We start from the raw sequence: 14,291 nt of genomic DNA, 5'->3' as shown, positions 1-14,291 counted from the left end.
ATATTATAATTTTAGGTCTATCAAATTCATTCAACTCATAGGACACAATATTACAAAGTAAATGCATGGTCTATATCAGATTCTGAAAACATAAAGTATAATGGTGAACTGTACAGGACTGCAACAGGAAGTGTGCTCTCAAACCGTTTTTGGCTATGCATCACACAGAAAAGGATCACACCATTGCACACAGGGGCACATGCAGTAACACAGGAAATACGTGACGAAAGATAGACAACTTACAACGGCATCTAAAATAGGAAGAGACCAACAAAGCCTATTGCTGTCACTTACGCTTAGTCTAGTTTCCTCCTCTGGCTATTCTTTGATGAACAGAAGGTTGTGATATTCTACATCAATACTGGTAAGTTCTATTGTCACAGTAGACAACAATTAATTACTGACAATAGTGTGCACATGAGGAGGATACTTTAAAATGATGTTAAATGCCTAAATTGTAAATTGTGAGGAAATTACTTCTTTTTGCATCAACCTTATATACCAATATGAACATGTAATCTTTTTTATACAATTATTTTCTTTTGTTCTTATGTCATGGGAAATGGAGAGCTATTCTTTTAAATCTGTACACATACTATTACAGTATTATGGCAATTGTAATAATCAATACTGAGTATGGCTTTGTTCTGTATGATCAATTCCCAGACTGAAGATTCCCAGATAAAAGATGCAGGATACTCTCCTTCGAGTGTTTCTGGTGGCTCTGGGTCTGATCATCTATCCAAGGGACGACCCCAGGATTGACGAACTGGATAACAAAATCACATTAGACATTCAGCGTGAAGAACGGTTGCTGAGAGAAGGGGAGAGGCTCGACCAGGAAGTGGCATCCATCCATCAGAAAATTACAGAAGTTGAAGAAGACGGACCTCGATTTGACCTAAATAACTTTCACAAGCAACCAAGTGAGGCTGAAGTTTCCATTGAGCCTGACAATCAAGGTGCTGAAAATGATATGTTGCCAATGGCAGAAGATTTAATTCCCATTAACTACAATCATTCCCAACTAGACAAAATCTATGATAAGTTACCAACTGAAGATCATACAGGTATACTGGATCTACACATGTCACGAGAGGATGCAGGTAAACCTGAAATAGACCCAAAGCCTCCCCAAATAGACCTTGAGGAAAGTGGGCCCCATGTAAATGGACAATTTAAACTGAATGGCGATAGCCCCTCTCCAGACAATAAAGAGACAGCTTCCTCTCTTGGACCAAGTATGTTATCGGGGCTTGAGATAGGGGAAGTATTTATTTCAGAACAGGAAATAAGTGAGGCTGAAGTTTCCATTGAGCCTGACAATCAAGGTGCTGAAAATTATATGTTGCCAATGGCAGAAGATTTAATTCCCATTAACTACAATAATTTCCAACTAGACAAAATCTATGATAGGTTACCAACTGAAGATCATACAGGTATACTGGATCTACACATGTCACGAGAGGATGCGAGTAAACCTGAAATAGACCCAAAGCCTCCCCAAATAGACCTTGAGGAAAAACCAATAAGTGGGCCCCATGTAAATGGACAATTTAAACTGAATGGCGATAGCCCCTCTCCAGACAATAAAGAGACAGCTTCCTCTCTTGGACCAAGTATGTTATCGGGGCTTGAGATAGGGGAAGTATTTATTTCAGAACAGGAAATAAGTGAGGCTGAAGTTTCCATTGAGCCTGACAATCAAGGTGCTGAAAATTATATGTTGCCAATGGCAGAAGATTTAATTCCCATTAACTACAATAATTTCCAACTAGACAAAATCTATGATAGGTTACCAACTGAAGATCATACAGGTATACTGGATCTACACATGTCACGAGAGGATGCGGGTAAACCTGAAATAGACCCAAAGCCTCCCCAAATAGACCTTGAGGAAAGTGGGCCCCATGTAAATAGACAATTTAAACTGAATGACGATATCCCCTCTCCAGACAATAAAGAGACAGCTTCCTCTCTTGGACCAAGTATGTTATCGGGGCTTGAGATAGGGGAAGTATTTATTTCAGAGCAGGAAGGGTCACAAATACAACTCCTTGCTAAGACAACAGAGGAAATCCATGTAGATATGACTATTACTGACTGGGAAGAGGACTACTTGTGGTACATATGCAATATTTTCTCATTTGTCTCCATGATTCGTTTCTTCAGAAAATGCCTGTCAAGAAATTCTCAACAGAAAACCAAAGTTGGTAGTGCTGAAGATACTAACATGAGAGTATACATCTCTGGAGAAGTGCTTGTGCCAGACAGCAAAACTCTACAATATTTTCATGCTACATGCATCAGAACTTTACCTAATAAGTATTGGACCACAGGTGATTTTTTGAAGGAGTTTGCAAATGACCTATTGCAGACCATGAGGACAACAAATGACATGAAAGGCATGATGATAGAAGACTTGGTGGTGGAGGACGTGAAGGATATATACGAAATCATCGTCCCATTTAAACCATCAAAGCCATATAGTTTTCAGTGCCAATTTGGGAGCGACCTGAAACATTATCAACAAGATCTACAAGATTGTGGTCAAATTAAGATTGTGGAAAATGTTAAGAGTCAAAATGGCTGCCACTGTGACAAATCAAACTTGGGAGATGATGTTCTATGCCTACTCCATTGTGAACATCAGACAGGCTATGAAAAAACAGATGTTTTCAATGGCCCTCTATGCATGAAGAACACCCCTTTTCTTTCAAAAACTCAAGTTATTAAAGGGTTTCAAAGTACTATTAGAAAGGCATGGGCACAGATTTCCCATAAATATGAGTTTGAACTGAACTTTTGCAACTTAGATGCCGCTGGTGCTCTGGTAGTTCGATTCAGATCCGGGAAGAAGATACGTTTCAACATCAACCCTGTAGTGAAATTTAACACAGATGCTTTTTTCTCCGCTTCTTGCTTCTCAAAAGACTTCCCAGACACTTGGTGGCCACTCTCCCTAACCATCCTGGAGGATCGTTTCTTAAGTCATCTCTCCAGAAGTCTACCTCAAAACTCATGTCACATTCAGGCTCTTGAAATTGTACTTTTCCTTCACAGAAAGCAGAATGCACTGACAGGAAGAAGTGCACTTGAAGATTTTCACTTCAAAACCGCCCTAGTGCATCTGCTTTTGAAAACCGATCCGCTGCAGTGGCATCTGGACTTCTTGGACAGTAGGATGCAGGAGTTGTTGGCAGCCATAGGGGAAAGCCTTAGGCAGAGACAGCTGCATCATGTTCTTATTGGGAACCCTTTGGCGCAAAATGACATTGAACTGCCAGCTGCTGTGGTTAATGCAAAGCCAGTGAATCTCTTCCACCACCTTGTGGTCAACGATACCCTCTACACCAAAACCTTTAACCATTTCCATGAGATGCTCAAAAACAGCCCTATAGTAATAGAGGATTATGTGCCAAGTTCAGTACACATACACAAGAGCGCCATGGGGTGTGTTTATTCCAGCTCATAAGAGAAATGTAGATTTGGGCACACAAGGCTCTGCAATAACCAGTTTGTGGAATCCGTCATTGCTGCAGGTATAAAGTTCAAATTGTTGAGGAATCGATACATTTCAGTGATTTATACTTGGTTGAACCCGTGTTTGGTCTAGTGAAAATTAAAGTTGGTTTCACAATAAACTTTATTTACAATACAATGTAACCAAGTTTGCCAGTTGTCTTACTTGGTTCCTGTCACTCACTCACGTCAAACTTCAGTAGACAAGCCAATGATCAACCCTTTTCAGGTCTAAATCCCAAATGAGAATGCAACAATTATGTTTGGGTACATACAATTAACTTAGTATGCATGCTGTGATGAGTCAGCCTGCCTAAAATGAACGTTCAGAGAAGTATTGTATTAAGATGATTTTTATTTGATCATTTTAACAAGCAATACAAATTATTAAGAGTTGTGAATTTTTACACATTTTAACATTCAAGCAGTGATATTCCATTTAACTCTATTTATCCTCCCAGTGATTTAGGAAGTCAGCATAGTTCTCTGGTTCTTCCTCCATCTCAGGCCCAATGCTTTTGGACTGAAGCATTATCTTGCTAACACCATCGGCAACCTCCCAAGGAGGACTGGACACCATAGTTTTGGATGCTGTGAAAGAATATTAAGACATGTTTTACAGAAAGACTGCTTGAATATGAGAATCTGTTATAGCAGAATGCCATGAATTACAAGAAAAGTAGCATTTCACTCTTTTACAAAGCCACTGGTTCTTAACCACGTCAAGTAAACAGGGTCAGCTCAGTACAAATCCCTTTACTGAAAATTGAAAGACTGATGGCAATTTGCATTCTTGCTAAAGCTGATGCATTTACACTGTCACTACATTCATTCATGGGCCATCCTGTCCAAATAAATATAAGGAAAATGGCTCATCTACAAACAATTAAGCTTCCTTGAGCATGTAGAGTTGCCCTTTTTTGGTGTGTGTTGGATTAAAGTAACAGAACAAGTAAACGTACTCCTTGGCTGTAGTGGGGAGCAGGAGTCAGGACAGCAGGCGCAGGCAGAGTGTTTGTTATACAACTCCTTCCACCTAAGGAAGAGGGAGAGCAACTTAGTACATTTTGGCATACAGATTACATACATATTACATACATATTACTGCAAACGTGAACTAACCTTCCTTCTCTCAAGTCAAAATTGCATGTCCTTGAACTTGGAGTGGCTTCCAATTTCCCCACACTTATGTCACAATGCAGGTACATAAGCTGCAAGCAAATGAATACAAAGTATTGCATTATTAGTCCATTACTTCGATTCCCCATGTTACAGCAACTACAGCTCAGACTATACCTTTGATGGGTTACTTAAAGTATCCTTAAATCTGAAGGCACCAATGCAAAACTTTTGTACAGTCCTTGGAGTGTTTGCAAGGAGCTTGAACTTTGACTGTTCAGTCAGCATGCCATCAGTCATACAACTGTAAGAGAAATGTGTAGGAATCAGGCAAATGTGGTCCTGAAGCACATGTCAATGGATGTTCCTGAAACAGCAAAGCATTTTGAAATTACCCTTGGTTGGCAATCACGGTGTATTGAGGTGTGGATCTTGGGTCTGGGATGTCAGTCACAAAGCACTCGTTGATGTAAAGCCTGTCCCCTGACTTTGGAGAAGACAGCACAGCCTCAAAGCACATTGGCGTTCCCATGGTGAAGATGTTGACATCATTCCCAGATTCTGGGGGAAAATAATTATAAGTTGATTTTCGTCAAGAAGAGATTGGGTTCGCACAATGTGTTTTAGGGCCCATCTTATAGGCTCCATATTCAAATTAATGCATTTTATTTAAAGTGACAATTGAACATACCATCCTTAACACTGAGGGATATACCAGTAGACTGTCTTGAGCCGAGCTGTTTGAAAACTTGTAGTTCTGGTAGTTTAGGCCTATAGCCAGCTCTAAAGGAGTGATGGAACCTGCAAAAGTCAAATTTGGGTTAAAACTCAATCCAACTTTCAGGTTTACCCAAGACTCAAACCCAGGTTCCCTGCAAATGGCTAGAATTCTGAGCCAATGAACACACCTGCTTGCTTAGGCAGGGGAGAAATTAACTGCAGTAGTGAGACCAAATGCTACTGCAGTTGTACCAGTTATATTGAATGTTTAAATAGTCTTCAGATGTAATTTCACACATGGCCTACAGTTGATACAAGACTTACCTGTGATAGCGGCACCGTATAGGAACGTCAAATGAAAGTTCCCTCACAATTCCATTTGTAGTATTTGGATGGTAGTGGATGATGTTGGAGTAGAGAAACTCATTTTCAGTGCTCTGGAATTTGACATAGACCAAACATTATGCCACTACATTTGAAGAGTGCAATAAAGTCTGCAGTGTTCCGAGTCTGTTCACAGAGAAGATTGTGTGCACACAATGCCTATATTCAGGCAGCAATCAGGCCAGGTGCTGGATGTCAGGCATCAAGGCAAACATCAAAGAGGAAGAACATCCGCACACCAGTTTGTAGAGCTCCGAGACTTACTTTATGACAACGAATATGCAACGTTTCGACTGTCTAGGTCTTCATTTTTTGCCTGATGAAGACCTAGACGGTCGAAACGTTGCATATTCGTTGTCATAAAATCTCGGAGCTCTACATACTGGATGTTCTTCCTCTTCTTTGGAGTTCTGAGTCTGTACCATGCAACCAAATTGACTTGTGGTTACATTGTACAGACAGGTTAACCCCCCCTTCCACCCCCCCCCCCACCAACCTCTTTGTGGAAACCACAGTCACTCCGCAGCAAGTAGAGGAGGTAGAAGTGGTCCTTGGACGCTTGATTGACAGGACAGGAGCCCAGTTTCAGATTCTTGTAACAATTGAAGGTATTAAACAGTTCTTTCCTGACCCTGACATACATTCTATCAATGTGACACAGAACCTCAAACTGTCCGGGTCGGGTTGTTGGAGCAGGTGTAGGAGGAGCAGTCACACGCAGCATTTGCTTCGCCAGAGCTGGCAGCATGCGGGCCCCCTTCTCTGGCCTGAAGAGGCGTTTGAGGTTCTTGTGCTTGGGGACAGGCACAAACTCTGGAAGCACCTGGGACTCTGGAAGCACCTGGGCTGTAGTAGGGCTGTGACGATCATGAAATTTCAATTAAGTGTCAAATATTGCAATAGAGTTTGGATTGAACATAAATTGAAATTTTCCATTTACCCTTTGTAAACAAACAGTTCACTTAAATAAAGAAATTACATATTTAAGATGTAAGTGTAATAGCAGTCAACATGTGCTTGTAGATATTTCCACTATTTGAATATTTTACAACATTGAAACAATGTAAAAGGCTTACAGGGGTGTAATCTGCGGGCTCTGCTGAATTTGAGAAGATATCCCAAGTATCTGCTGGCTCTGCTGAGATTGAGAAGACATCATAGGCATCTGCTGGCTCTGCTGAGGTGGATGGCTATCTGTCAATGTACTCCTGGGAGAAAACACAGGCCTTCCTTTTGGTGGGAATGCAGGCCTCGTCTGCATCACCGCTTCATCTGCCAGGACATTCTCCAACTGCAGCCATTCCAACTCAGGATCAAGAACGTCAGAACTAATAAATTCCTGGGTACTAACAAGCACAGAGGAATACAACAGAGAGAAGAGCAAGCCCACACTGCATAACACCATTGCGAATGACTGAGACAGCTGCCCCAACAAGCTGCATGAAGAGGCTGTTGTTCACTCTGGATTTTATAGTGTGTGCTTTCAATTACCACAGCTGGTGATAGTCCACAATTAAGGAGAACCAATGAGACGTAAGCAACACTAAGCACCATGGAATTTAAATCTAAATCAGTGGTTTTATTATTGTTAAACATCTGCATTAATTTACAAGAAGTCTACACAATTAGAGAATGTATTATTATTATATTATGAACGTGTGCCTGTTATCTCTCCTAATGGTACCAATTAACATCAATACAGCATGGAATTGTGGACAAAATCTTATCCAACAACACAATATTCTTTAGTTTTGGGTATCTGACTGTTGTATGTGAGTGTATATTATAATGATTAATTCCTAATCATTATAATAATGTTTTCAATTATAAATAATTTATATTTTTCACAATTGTCAGCCAAAGTCATGCTGTACAAAATGTTATTGATAAAAAACTGGCACTTTAAGTTCTCACACGTGCAGACAGACAGGCACACACACACACGCACGCACACACTGGTCATATCCCGATACATACATTTATGTATGTATTTTGTTATAGTTATTCTATTTATAGTGACTCATAGGAATAGACTAAGTGACAACCAGGAATAGTCTGGTGACCACCGGAGAGACGGGTGGAAACCGGAAATTAGACGGCACCCGGGAGCAGTATGGGTTAGCGCCCCAGCCTGTGTCTTCCGTGAGGAAGAAGCCCAACAAACCCACGGTGAGGCCTTTAGGAGGGCCATTCAAGCCTCAAGCGGAGCCTGCGGCACCATCAAGGGCAAGGTGGAGCCTGCGGAACCGTTGCGGCTTGAGAATCCACTATTCCTGAATAAAGTGCCTGGTGCTGGGAGTCTGGTGCAACGCACAGGGCCTGACCTGGTGAGAGCAGGAGTGGACCTGGTGAGACGTAGGAGGGGCCCGGACAGGTGTCAACCCACAGAGCCTAGTCCTTCCATGTGCCAGAATGGTACCTCCCAGTCCCGGCAGAGTAGTTCAGGAGGAACGGATTGTGTGGCCCTGGTTTTTCCCTAATGGGACTTATCGAGGGTAGCTACTGGGACGTAAGTCGGGACTTGATCACCCCGGCTGGGTCACCTGACTGAGGGGTATGATGTTGCGAGACCCGAAACCCCGATGACCTTGGGATACATCACTGAGGATACGTCCCAGGTGCATCCATTTATGTATGTATTTTGTTATATATGGAGAGTGTCTACAGGGTTTGATGAGGTCAGATCAACATATTATGGAATGTCAGAACAGGAAGGACGGGTGGGGTAGGATCAACATACTTTATGGAATGTCAGAACAGGTCAGCTCCATATGGAGATCTAAGGGTTTGAGGTCAGATGTAGAGTTGCTGGCCGGCAAAAGATCTAGGTGATAACTAGGGCAGTGTTGTGATCTTCATATATGGAGATGACGTATGACGTGTCATGAGGGATGACCATATATGTAGACGTGGTGTCACGAGGCGTGACCATCAGGTCACTTCTCGCCGTAATACCGGTAATATATTTTGTGGTTATTAATTACACACCACCAAATTGTGGGTTGTTTGTTTCATATTTGATTAATACGTTTAAACTATAAATTGTATATGCGTGGGTGGGGCTTCGTCTTCTAACCGGATATTGTATAGCTGCTGACGTATAAGAACTAGGAAGTTCCAACACAGACGTTGAGGATGGTGGTCGTGTTGGTGAGATTTGCAGAGCAGTTATTTCTATAGTTTTTTTTTATTCAACACAAAATAAATAGATTACAAGTTGATTTGGTGAAGTGTCATCTTCATACGGACTATAACGACTCACTAGCACTAACGTTTTAACTGCGTTTCTGCTGGCTAGCTAACAAGCCAGGCTAGCCAGCTAGCGCTGTTATGATTCTTCATGCTAACAGCTACAGACAATGCAAGTGGTACCGGTTGTAGCCCATACTAAATCAATTATAACATTGGTTATTTATATACAGGTTGGAAGATGAAGGTTTCGTTTACATGATCTTGCAGAGGTCGTGGATGTTAACCACAGTTCGCTTACAAGCTAACAACATTCCTTAAAAGTAAAACATTTAGGGTGGCTCCACTGGCGAGCTCAAAGCTCTGCTCTGTAATATTATTATAAGAATCCGATGCGTGGGGTGATGGGGGCCCAAGGTGGGGTGGTAGGGGCCCAGGGGAGCCCTGTCAAGAGCTACGACTATCTCCTCAAGTTCTTGTTGGTAGGAGACAGTGATGTTGGGAAGGGAGAGATTCTGGACAGTTTGCAAGACGGATCAGTAGAGTCTCCCTACGCCTATAGCAGTGGTGAGTACAGTAGTACACTGTAAACACCATTTTTGTACCAGCTTTGTATTTCGCAAACGATTGTCGGACTCTGTCACAGATGATCATGATTATTGTGTGTTATAGGGATTGATTACAAGAGCACTACAATCCTGTTGGATGGAAGAAGAGTGAAGTTAGAGATGTGGTAGGTATAGCCCTCCAAGCAGAACCCAAATGCTACTGAAGTTTCTGACATTTGTTCGACCCAGTGCATTGGGTCCTGTTCCACGTCGTCCATGCCACCTGATTAAAACATTTACTGGCTCATGTTTACATGTTTACCGCCTCCCCGCGCTCTTTGACGATATTCTTCAGTATGAGGCTTTCTGAATATGTAAAGTATAAGTACCCATACATGCCGCTGCGAATATCTCCTGTGGCGCGGAAGCCGTTAAGTATTTTTAATATATGTTTGCCCGATTTGGAAGCTTGGATTCTTCTTTTCCTTCCTTGTTTATTGACACCTCATTGTACTGCCTATCTGGCTAGCTAGTGGCGCTATAGCTATGACACAGCAGATCAGAGGCAGGGACGTAGCCTCACAAGCGAACCGCACACCGGGAGGCGGTACAATAAACGGTAAACAAACAAGAAGAAATAAAGCGACCAAATCGGTCAAACAAAGATTAAAAATACTTAACGGCTTCCGCGCCACAGGAGATATTCGCAGCTGGATGTATAGCTACTTAAAGTTACCGAATTCAGAATAACTCAAGGAAAATAATGGCGTCACATGCCGCGGGTCCTATTTTAGAGAGAATCTCCATTTCCGCATATAGGAATTTCCATACGAAAATACAGTAGTGAGCAGGGACCCAACGTAAAACTCAACAATATATCAGAAAAGTTTTACGTAGGGTCCCGAAAGGGGCTATGGTAGGTACAGGCTTGACCCAAAATTGCATTTTAAAACAAAATGCTAGACTCCAGACAGAGTATTATTTCAATACTAACTGCATTGAAGGTAACTGTCTAGCCAGGTGATTTGTTTCTGATTTATGTGTCCTCAACAGGGACACCTCTGGGCAAGGCAGATTTTGTACCATCTTCAGGTCTTATTCTCGTGGGGCACAGGTGAGGAGGACATGTTCAATTTTACCTGTGATCTTCTTTAGCTTGTTTCTCAATAGGTAATGTTTTAATTGTCCACTTTCCCTGTTTGTTTGACTAGGGTCCATGCAATTTACTCTGATCTTGTGTTTTGTTAGACACTGCACAAGTGATAAATGGCTCAATTGTAATTGGTTAATACTTACACTCTTGTTTGACTTTCTGTCACAAAAGGGAATCCTGCTTGTGTATGACATCACTAATGGCTGGTCATTTGACGGCATTGACCGCTGGATCCGTGAGATTGATGAGGTAAACTGGATAAGAGCATTTTGACTGGGGCTCATGTTGAATTCACACCATAAGACAAAGTGACAACTGATTGGAAACTTCCTGTTTCATGAACTATACTAGCCCCATATGTGCCCTCTCCCTACGCTCATTCTGTAGCTCCGAGATGAGGTCACACACTGGGCCCCGCCCACCGCGTTTCAGAAACGGCGCAAGTTTCCGCAATACTTATTTCTTATTACTTATTAGTAATGAATCCAAAACGTGTAGGGGCCCGTGTAGGTTTACACTAATTCAACCTTAAGATCGGCCAAGAAAATCCAACTAGAGATTTGAACCGAGCCTTTACGTCCCGTATTTTGTCAGTCGCTTCCATGTTTATCAAGGAAGTGTGCGTGTGCGCGTGCATGTCGAGTGAACTGAAGTCAGGGAGGGGCCCAGTGTGTGACCTCATCTCGGAGCTACAGAATGAGCGTAGGGAGAGGGCACATATGGGGCTAGAACTATACTCACAAAGGTGAGTATAGACACTACAAGTTAGGGGCCTTATAACTTATCATGCCTTATATCATTACTGCACTGGAAAAGGCTTGTTTATCCTCATCAGCAAGTTGCATACCTGTTAGGGGTGGGTTCAATTAATCAATATCGTATACCTTGCTGATATTCATATCGTACCCTATCGATATGGCAGGAAATGCTGTGTCTGACGTGACTTCAAACACAATTGCGTCAATATATATATTTATATGATTACTTACAACTTTTGCATTTATCCATCAAAACATTTTTGTTTAAATGTCGATCGTAACGTTGCACGGCCGGGCCAGGCAATACCCACCACTAATATGTGTGTGCATGAGAAGGAGACATGGCCATAGAAATATCATGAATGGTTTAAGTGTGGGATTTGGTTTATTTGATTGCTTCACCTGCTGTGATAGAATAAAACAAAAACAAAAATGTGCTGTTCTGTTTCCATCAGCATGCTCCAGGTGTGCCCAGGATCCTAGTGGGGAACCGGCTTCATCTGGCCTTCAAACGACAGGTGCCAACGGAGCAAGCGAGGGCTTATGCTGAGAAGAATAGCATGACCTTCTTTGAAGTCAGTCCGTTGTGCAACTTCAACGTCATCGAGTCCTTCACAGAATTATCGCGTATCGTGCTGATGAGGCATGGCATGGAGAAATTCTGGAGGCCTAACAGAGGTAAGGAGTCAAAAAATACCTGTATGTTCCAAACGGCTCTTAATAGTTTTCCTTATGTAATTTTTATAATTGGACATGGATGATATAAATTATCACTGTTAAAAAATTTACAACCTGCTGTTTAATTAAGCCCTATAAAAATAAATAGCCAGTCTAGAATCACAACATTGCATAATGATGAGCTTGTAGATGTGTTATTGTGAAAAATCGTGTTGCCTGTAATGACATACCCAAAATAGGGACGTATTGGTTCACACTTGAAAGTGCCGTTTTCTTGGCATGCCATACCATCCAGTTCTATAACCAAGTAAAATGTCTAATTTTGAGTGGTGCAACCACTCCAAGGAACAGCAATGTCCGTGTTCACAGAGAGAGAGAGAGAGAGAGAGAGAGGTTGCACCACTCAGTTCACACGGGTGTGATTTTTCTCCAGTGTTCAGCCTGCAGGACCTTTGTTGCCGTTCGATTGTTTCCTGCACACCGGTCCACCTCATTGACAAGTTGCCCCTCCCTGTGTCCATCAAGTCTCACCTCAAGTCTTTCTCCATGGCGAATGGCATGAATGCCGTCATGATGCACGGACGCTCCTACTCGGTGACCAACAGCGCAGCCTCGGGGGCTGCTGGCGGCGGCAGCAACAGCAAAGGCAACAGTCTGAAACGCTCAAAGTCCCTCAGGCCACCGCAGAGCCCCCCCAAGAACTCCACGTCCTCTTCCAAGGGGAACTGTAAGATATCATAGCGACGGTGGGCTGCAAGCATGGGAACAGTATGAGCTTCACTGGTGCTCCCCAGGTTCACCAGGCCAGGAAATGGCACCAATCCTCAAAGGGATAGAATTGTACTACTACAGCTTAGTTACCATTTGGAATGGGTGGTTGCAGTTCTGTTCCATTTGAAACTGACGTGGATCTTGTTTGCCTGTCATTGGAGAATTCAAGCAAGAAGTGACCGGTCCGGGCCCGCGTAGCCACGCCAAGCTAAGTCGGAGTTACACTACAAAACAGTGGAAGAACAATGGTAAACATTTGTCGAAAGGATTGTTTTTAGTATTTAAAATAGAGAAAAATGGGATCCGGCACACTGTCCTCACTTACAGCATTATTTTTATTGAGCATTCAGACCTTCATCAGGCAAGATGCCTGACTTCTCCAGTTCCAGTTATCCGATGCACCTGTCCTCTGTAGGTGTGCATCTGTGCATAACAACTATTTAAAATAGGACATGCAATTGTAAATATACATGCTGCTTGTGACTGCTTCTTTTCTGTTTGATCTGTATCTGATCTGTGCTTGTTTCATCTTGACTGTTTTGGGAAGCTATTTGGTATTGTATTTGTCACTTAATACTTAATAATTCTTTAGCTTTTGGTGGTTGGAATCACTTGCAACCTCAATGGCGCTGAACCATTTAAATAAAGATGTATTTTATTTAATTTTCCTTTGACCATCCAGGGTGGCTTAATTTTAGGAATGTTGTGATTCTCCAAAGGTTTTACTTAATATTACTCTTCCATTTCCAGCAATCATGAGACAGTCTATCTGATCTGTTTACTTACAATAAACTGTCTGTTTCTATCATGATATCATTGCATTAACAGGTTTTTTTTTGTGTGTGAAGTCAGCAAAATGGCTAAATCTTCGTCAGATGACTCGTGCTTGCCGGAATTAGCTCAACTGATTCTCAACTGTTGAAAATTAGGTGTTTTGGTGAGAAACAGATGGTTACAATTTAGGCATTTAGCAGACGCTCTTAATCCAGAGCGATTTACATTAAGCAAAAAAGCAAAAAGCATGGGAATACATCACATAAAAGGCATTTATCATGAAACATGTGTAAGCTAAGACAGTAACAGTGGAATATCTATATAATGAAGCTATATATATGGTTGTATAACAAAAGTATAAATTAGGCTAAAACTTGAAGAGAATTCAGGGAGCACTAACTGCTGAAGAGAAACCCATTTGCAAATGTTTGCTCAGCCGTGGCCTTTTGTCCTCTGAAATGTTTGCTTATAGTGCTACATTGCTGCTACTGCAATGGAGCTGTTAATGAAATAGTTTAGCATAATAGGTTCTAGTTTGTTCTAACAAACTGATATAGAAGCCACTTTTCAGACTGATAACCAGGATTGAACGAGGTGTGAAACAAAGTTTCCTTTTCTTATAGAGGTGGAAAGTATTTTAATAATGCTCTGTACATGTTTTTGTCTATTATTGAG

The 14,291-nt window shown here is 41.8% G+C and overlaps 3 protein-coding genes across 3 annotated transcripts; 2 read left to right on the top strand and 1 right to left on the bottom strand.

Moving 5' to 3' along the window:
• Positions 1-272: 272 nt before the first annotated feature.
• On the top strand, positions 273-3,598 carry LOC310859098 (inositol 1,4,5-trisphosphate receptor-interacting protein). Its single transcript, XM_083765477.1, has 2 exons — positions 273-364; positions 667-3,598. The coding sequence occupies exon 2, from the start codon at positions 689-691 to the stop codon at positions 3,473-3,475; it is 2,787 nt and encodes a 928-aa protein (XP_083621603.1). The 5' UTR covers positions 273-364; positions 667-688; the 3' UTR covers positions 3,476-3,598.
• Positions 3,599-4,540: 942 nt separating this feature from the next.
• On the bottom strand, positions 4,541-6,901 carry zp3c (zona pellucida glycoprotein 3c; the record flags this gene model as incomplete). Its single annotated transcript, XM_083764466.1, has 7 exons — positions 4,541-4,558; positions 4,819-4,945; positions 5,037-5,202; positions 5,333-5,442; positions 5,686-5,798; positions 6,242-6,602; positions 6,822-6,901. 7 exons carry the CDS (start codon positions 6,899-6,901, stop codon positions 4,541-4,543), a joined length of 975 nt encoding a protein of 324 aa, XP_083620592.1.
• A 1,967-nt stretch (positions 6,902-8,868) lies between these two features.
• LOC310858493 (ras-related protein Rab-40C-like) lies at positions 8,869-13,653 on the top strand. The gene is made up of 6 exons (XM_083764625.1): positions 8,869-9,501; positions 9,607-9,667; positions 10,536-10,596; positions 10,807-10,884; positions 11,849-12,071; positions 12,505-13,653. Exons 1-6 carry the CDS (start codon positions 9,327-9,329, stop codon positions 12,810-12,812), a joined length of 906 nt encoding a protein of 301 aa, XP_083620751.1. The 5' UTR covers positions 8,869-9,326; the 3' UTR covers positions 12,813-13,653.
• The last annotated feature ends 638 nt before the right edge of the window (positions 13,654-14,291 follow it).

Source organism: Protomyctophum parallelum (assembly GCF_964188405.1).
Source record: "Protomyctophum parallelum genome assembly, chromosome: 5".
In the NCBI taxonomy this organism is placed as follows: domain Eukaryota; kingdom Metazoa; phylum Chordata; class Actinopteri; order Myctophiformes; family Myctophidae; genus Protomyctophum; species Protomyctophum parallelum.
The sequence above is the reverse complement of the archived record's forward strand: the minus strand, read 5'-3'. Positions and strand labels throughout refer to the sequence as shown.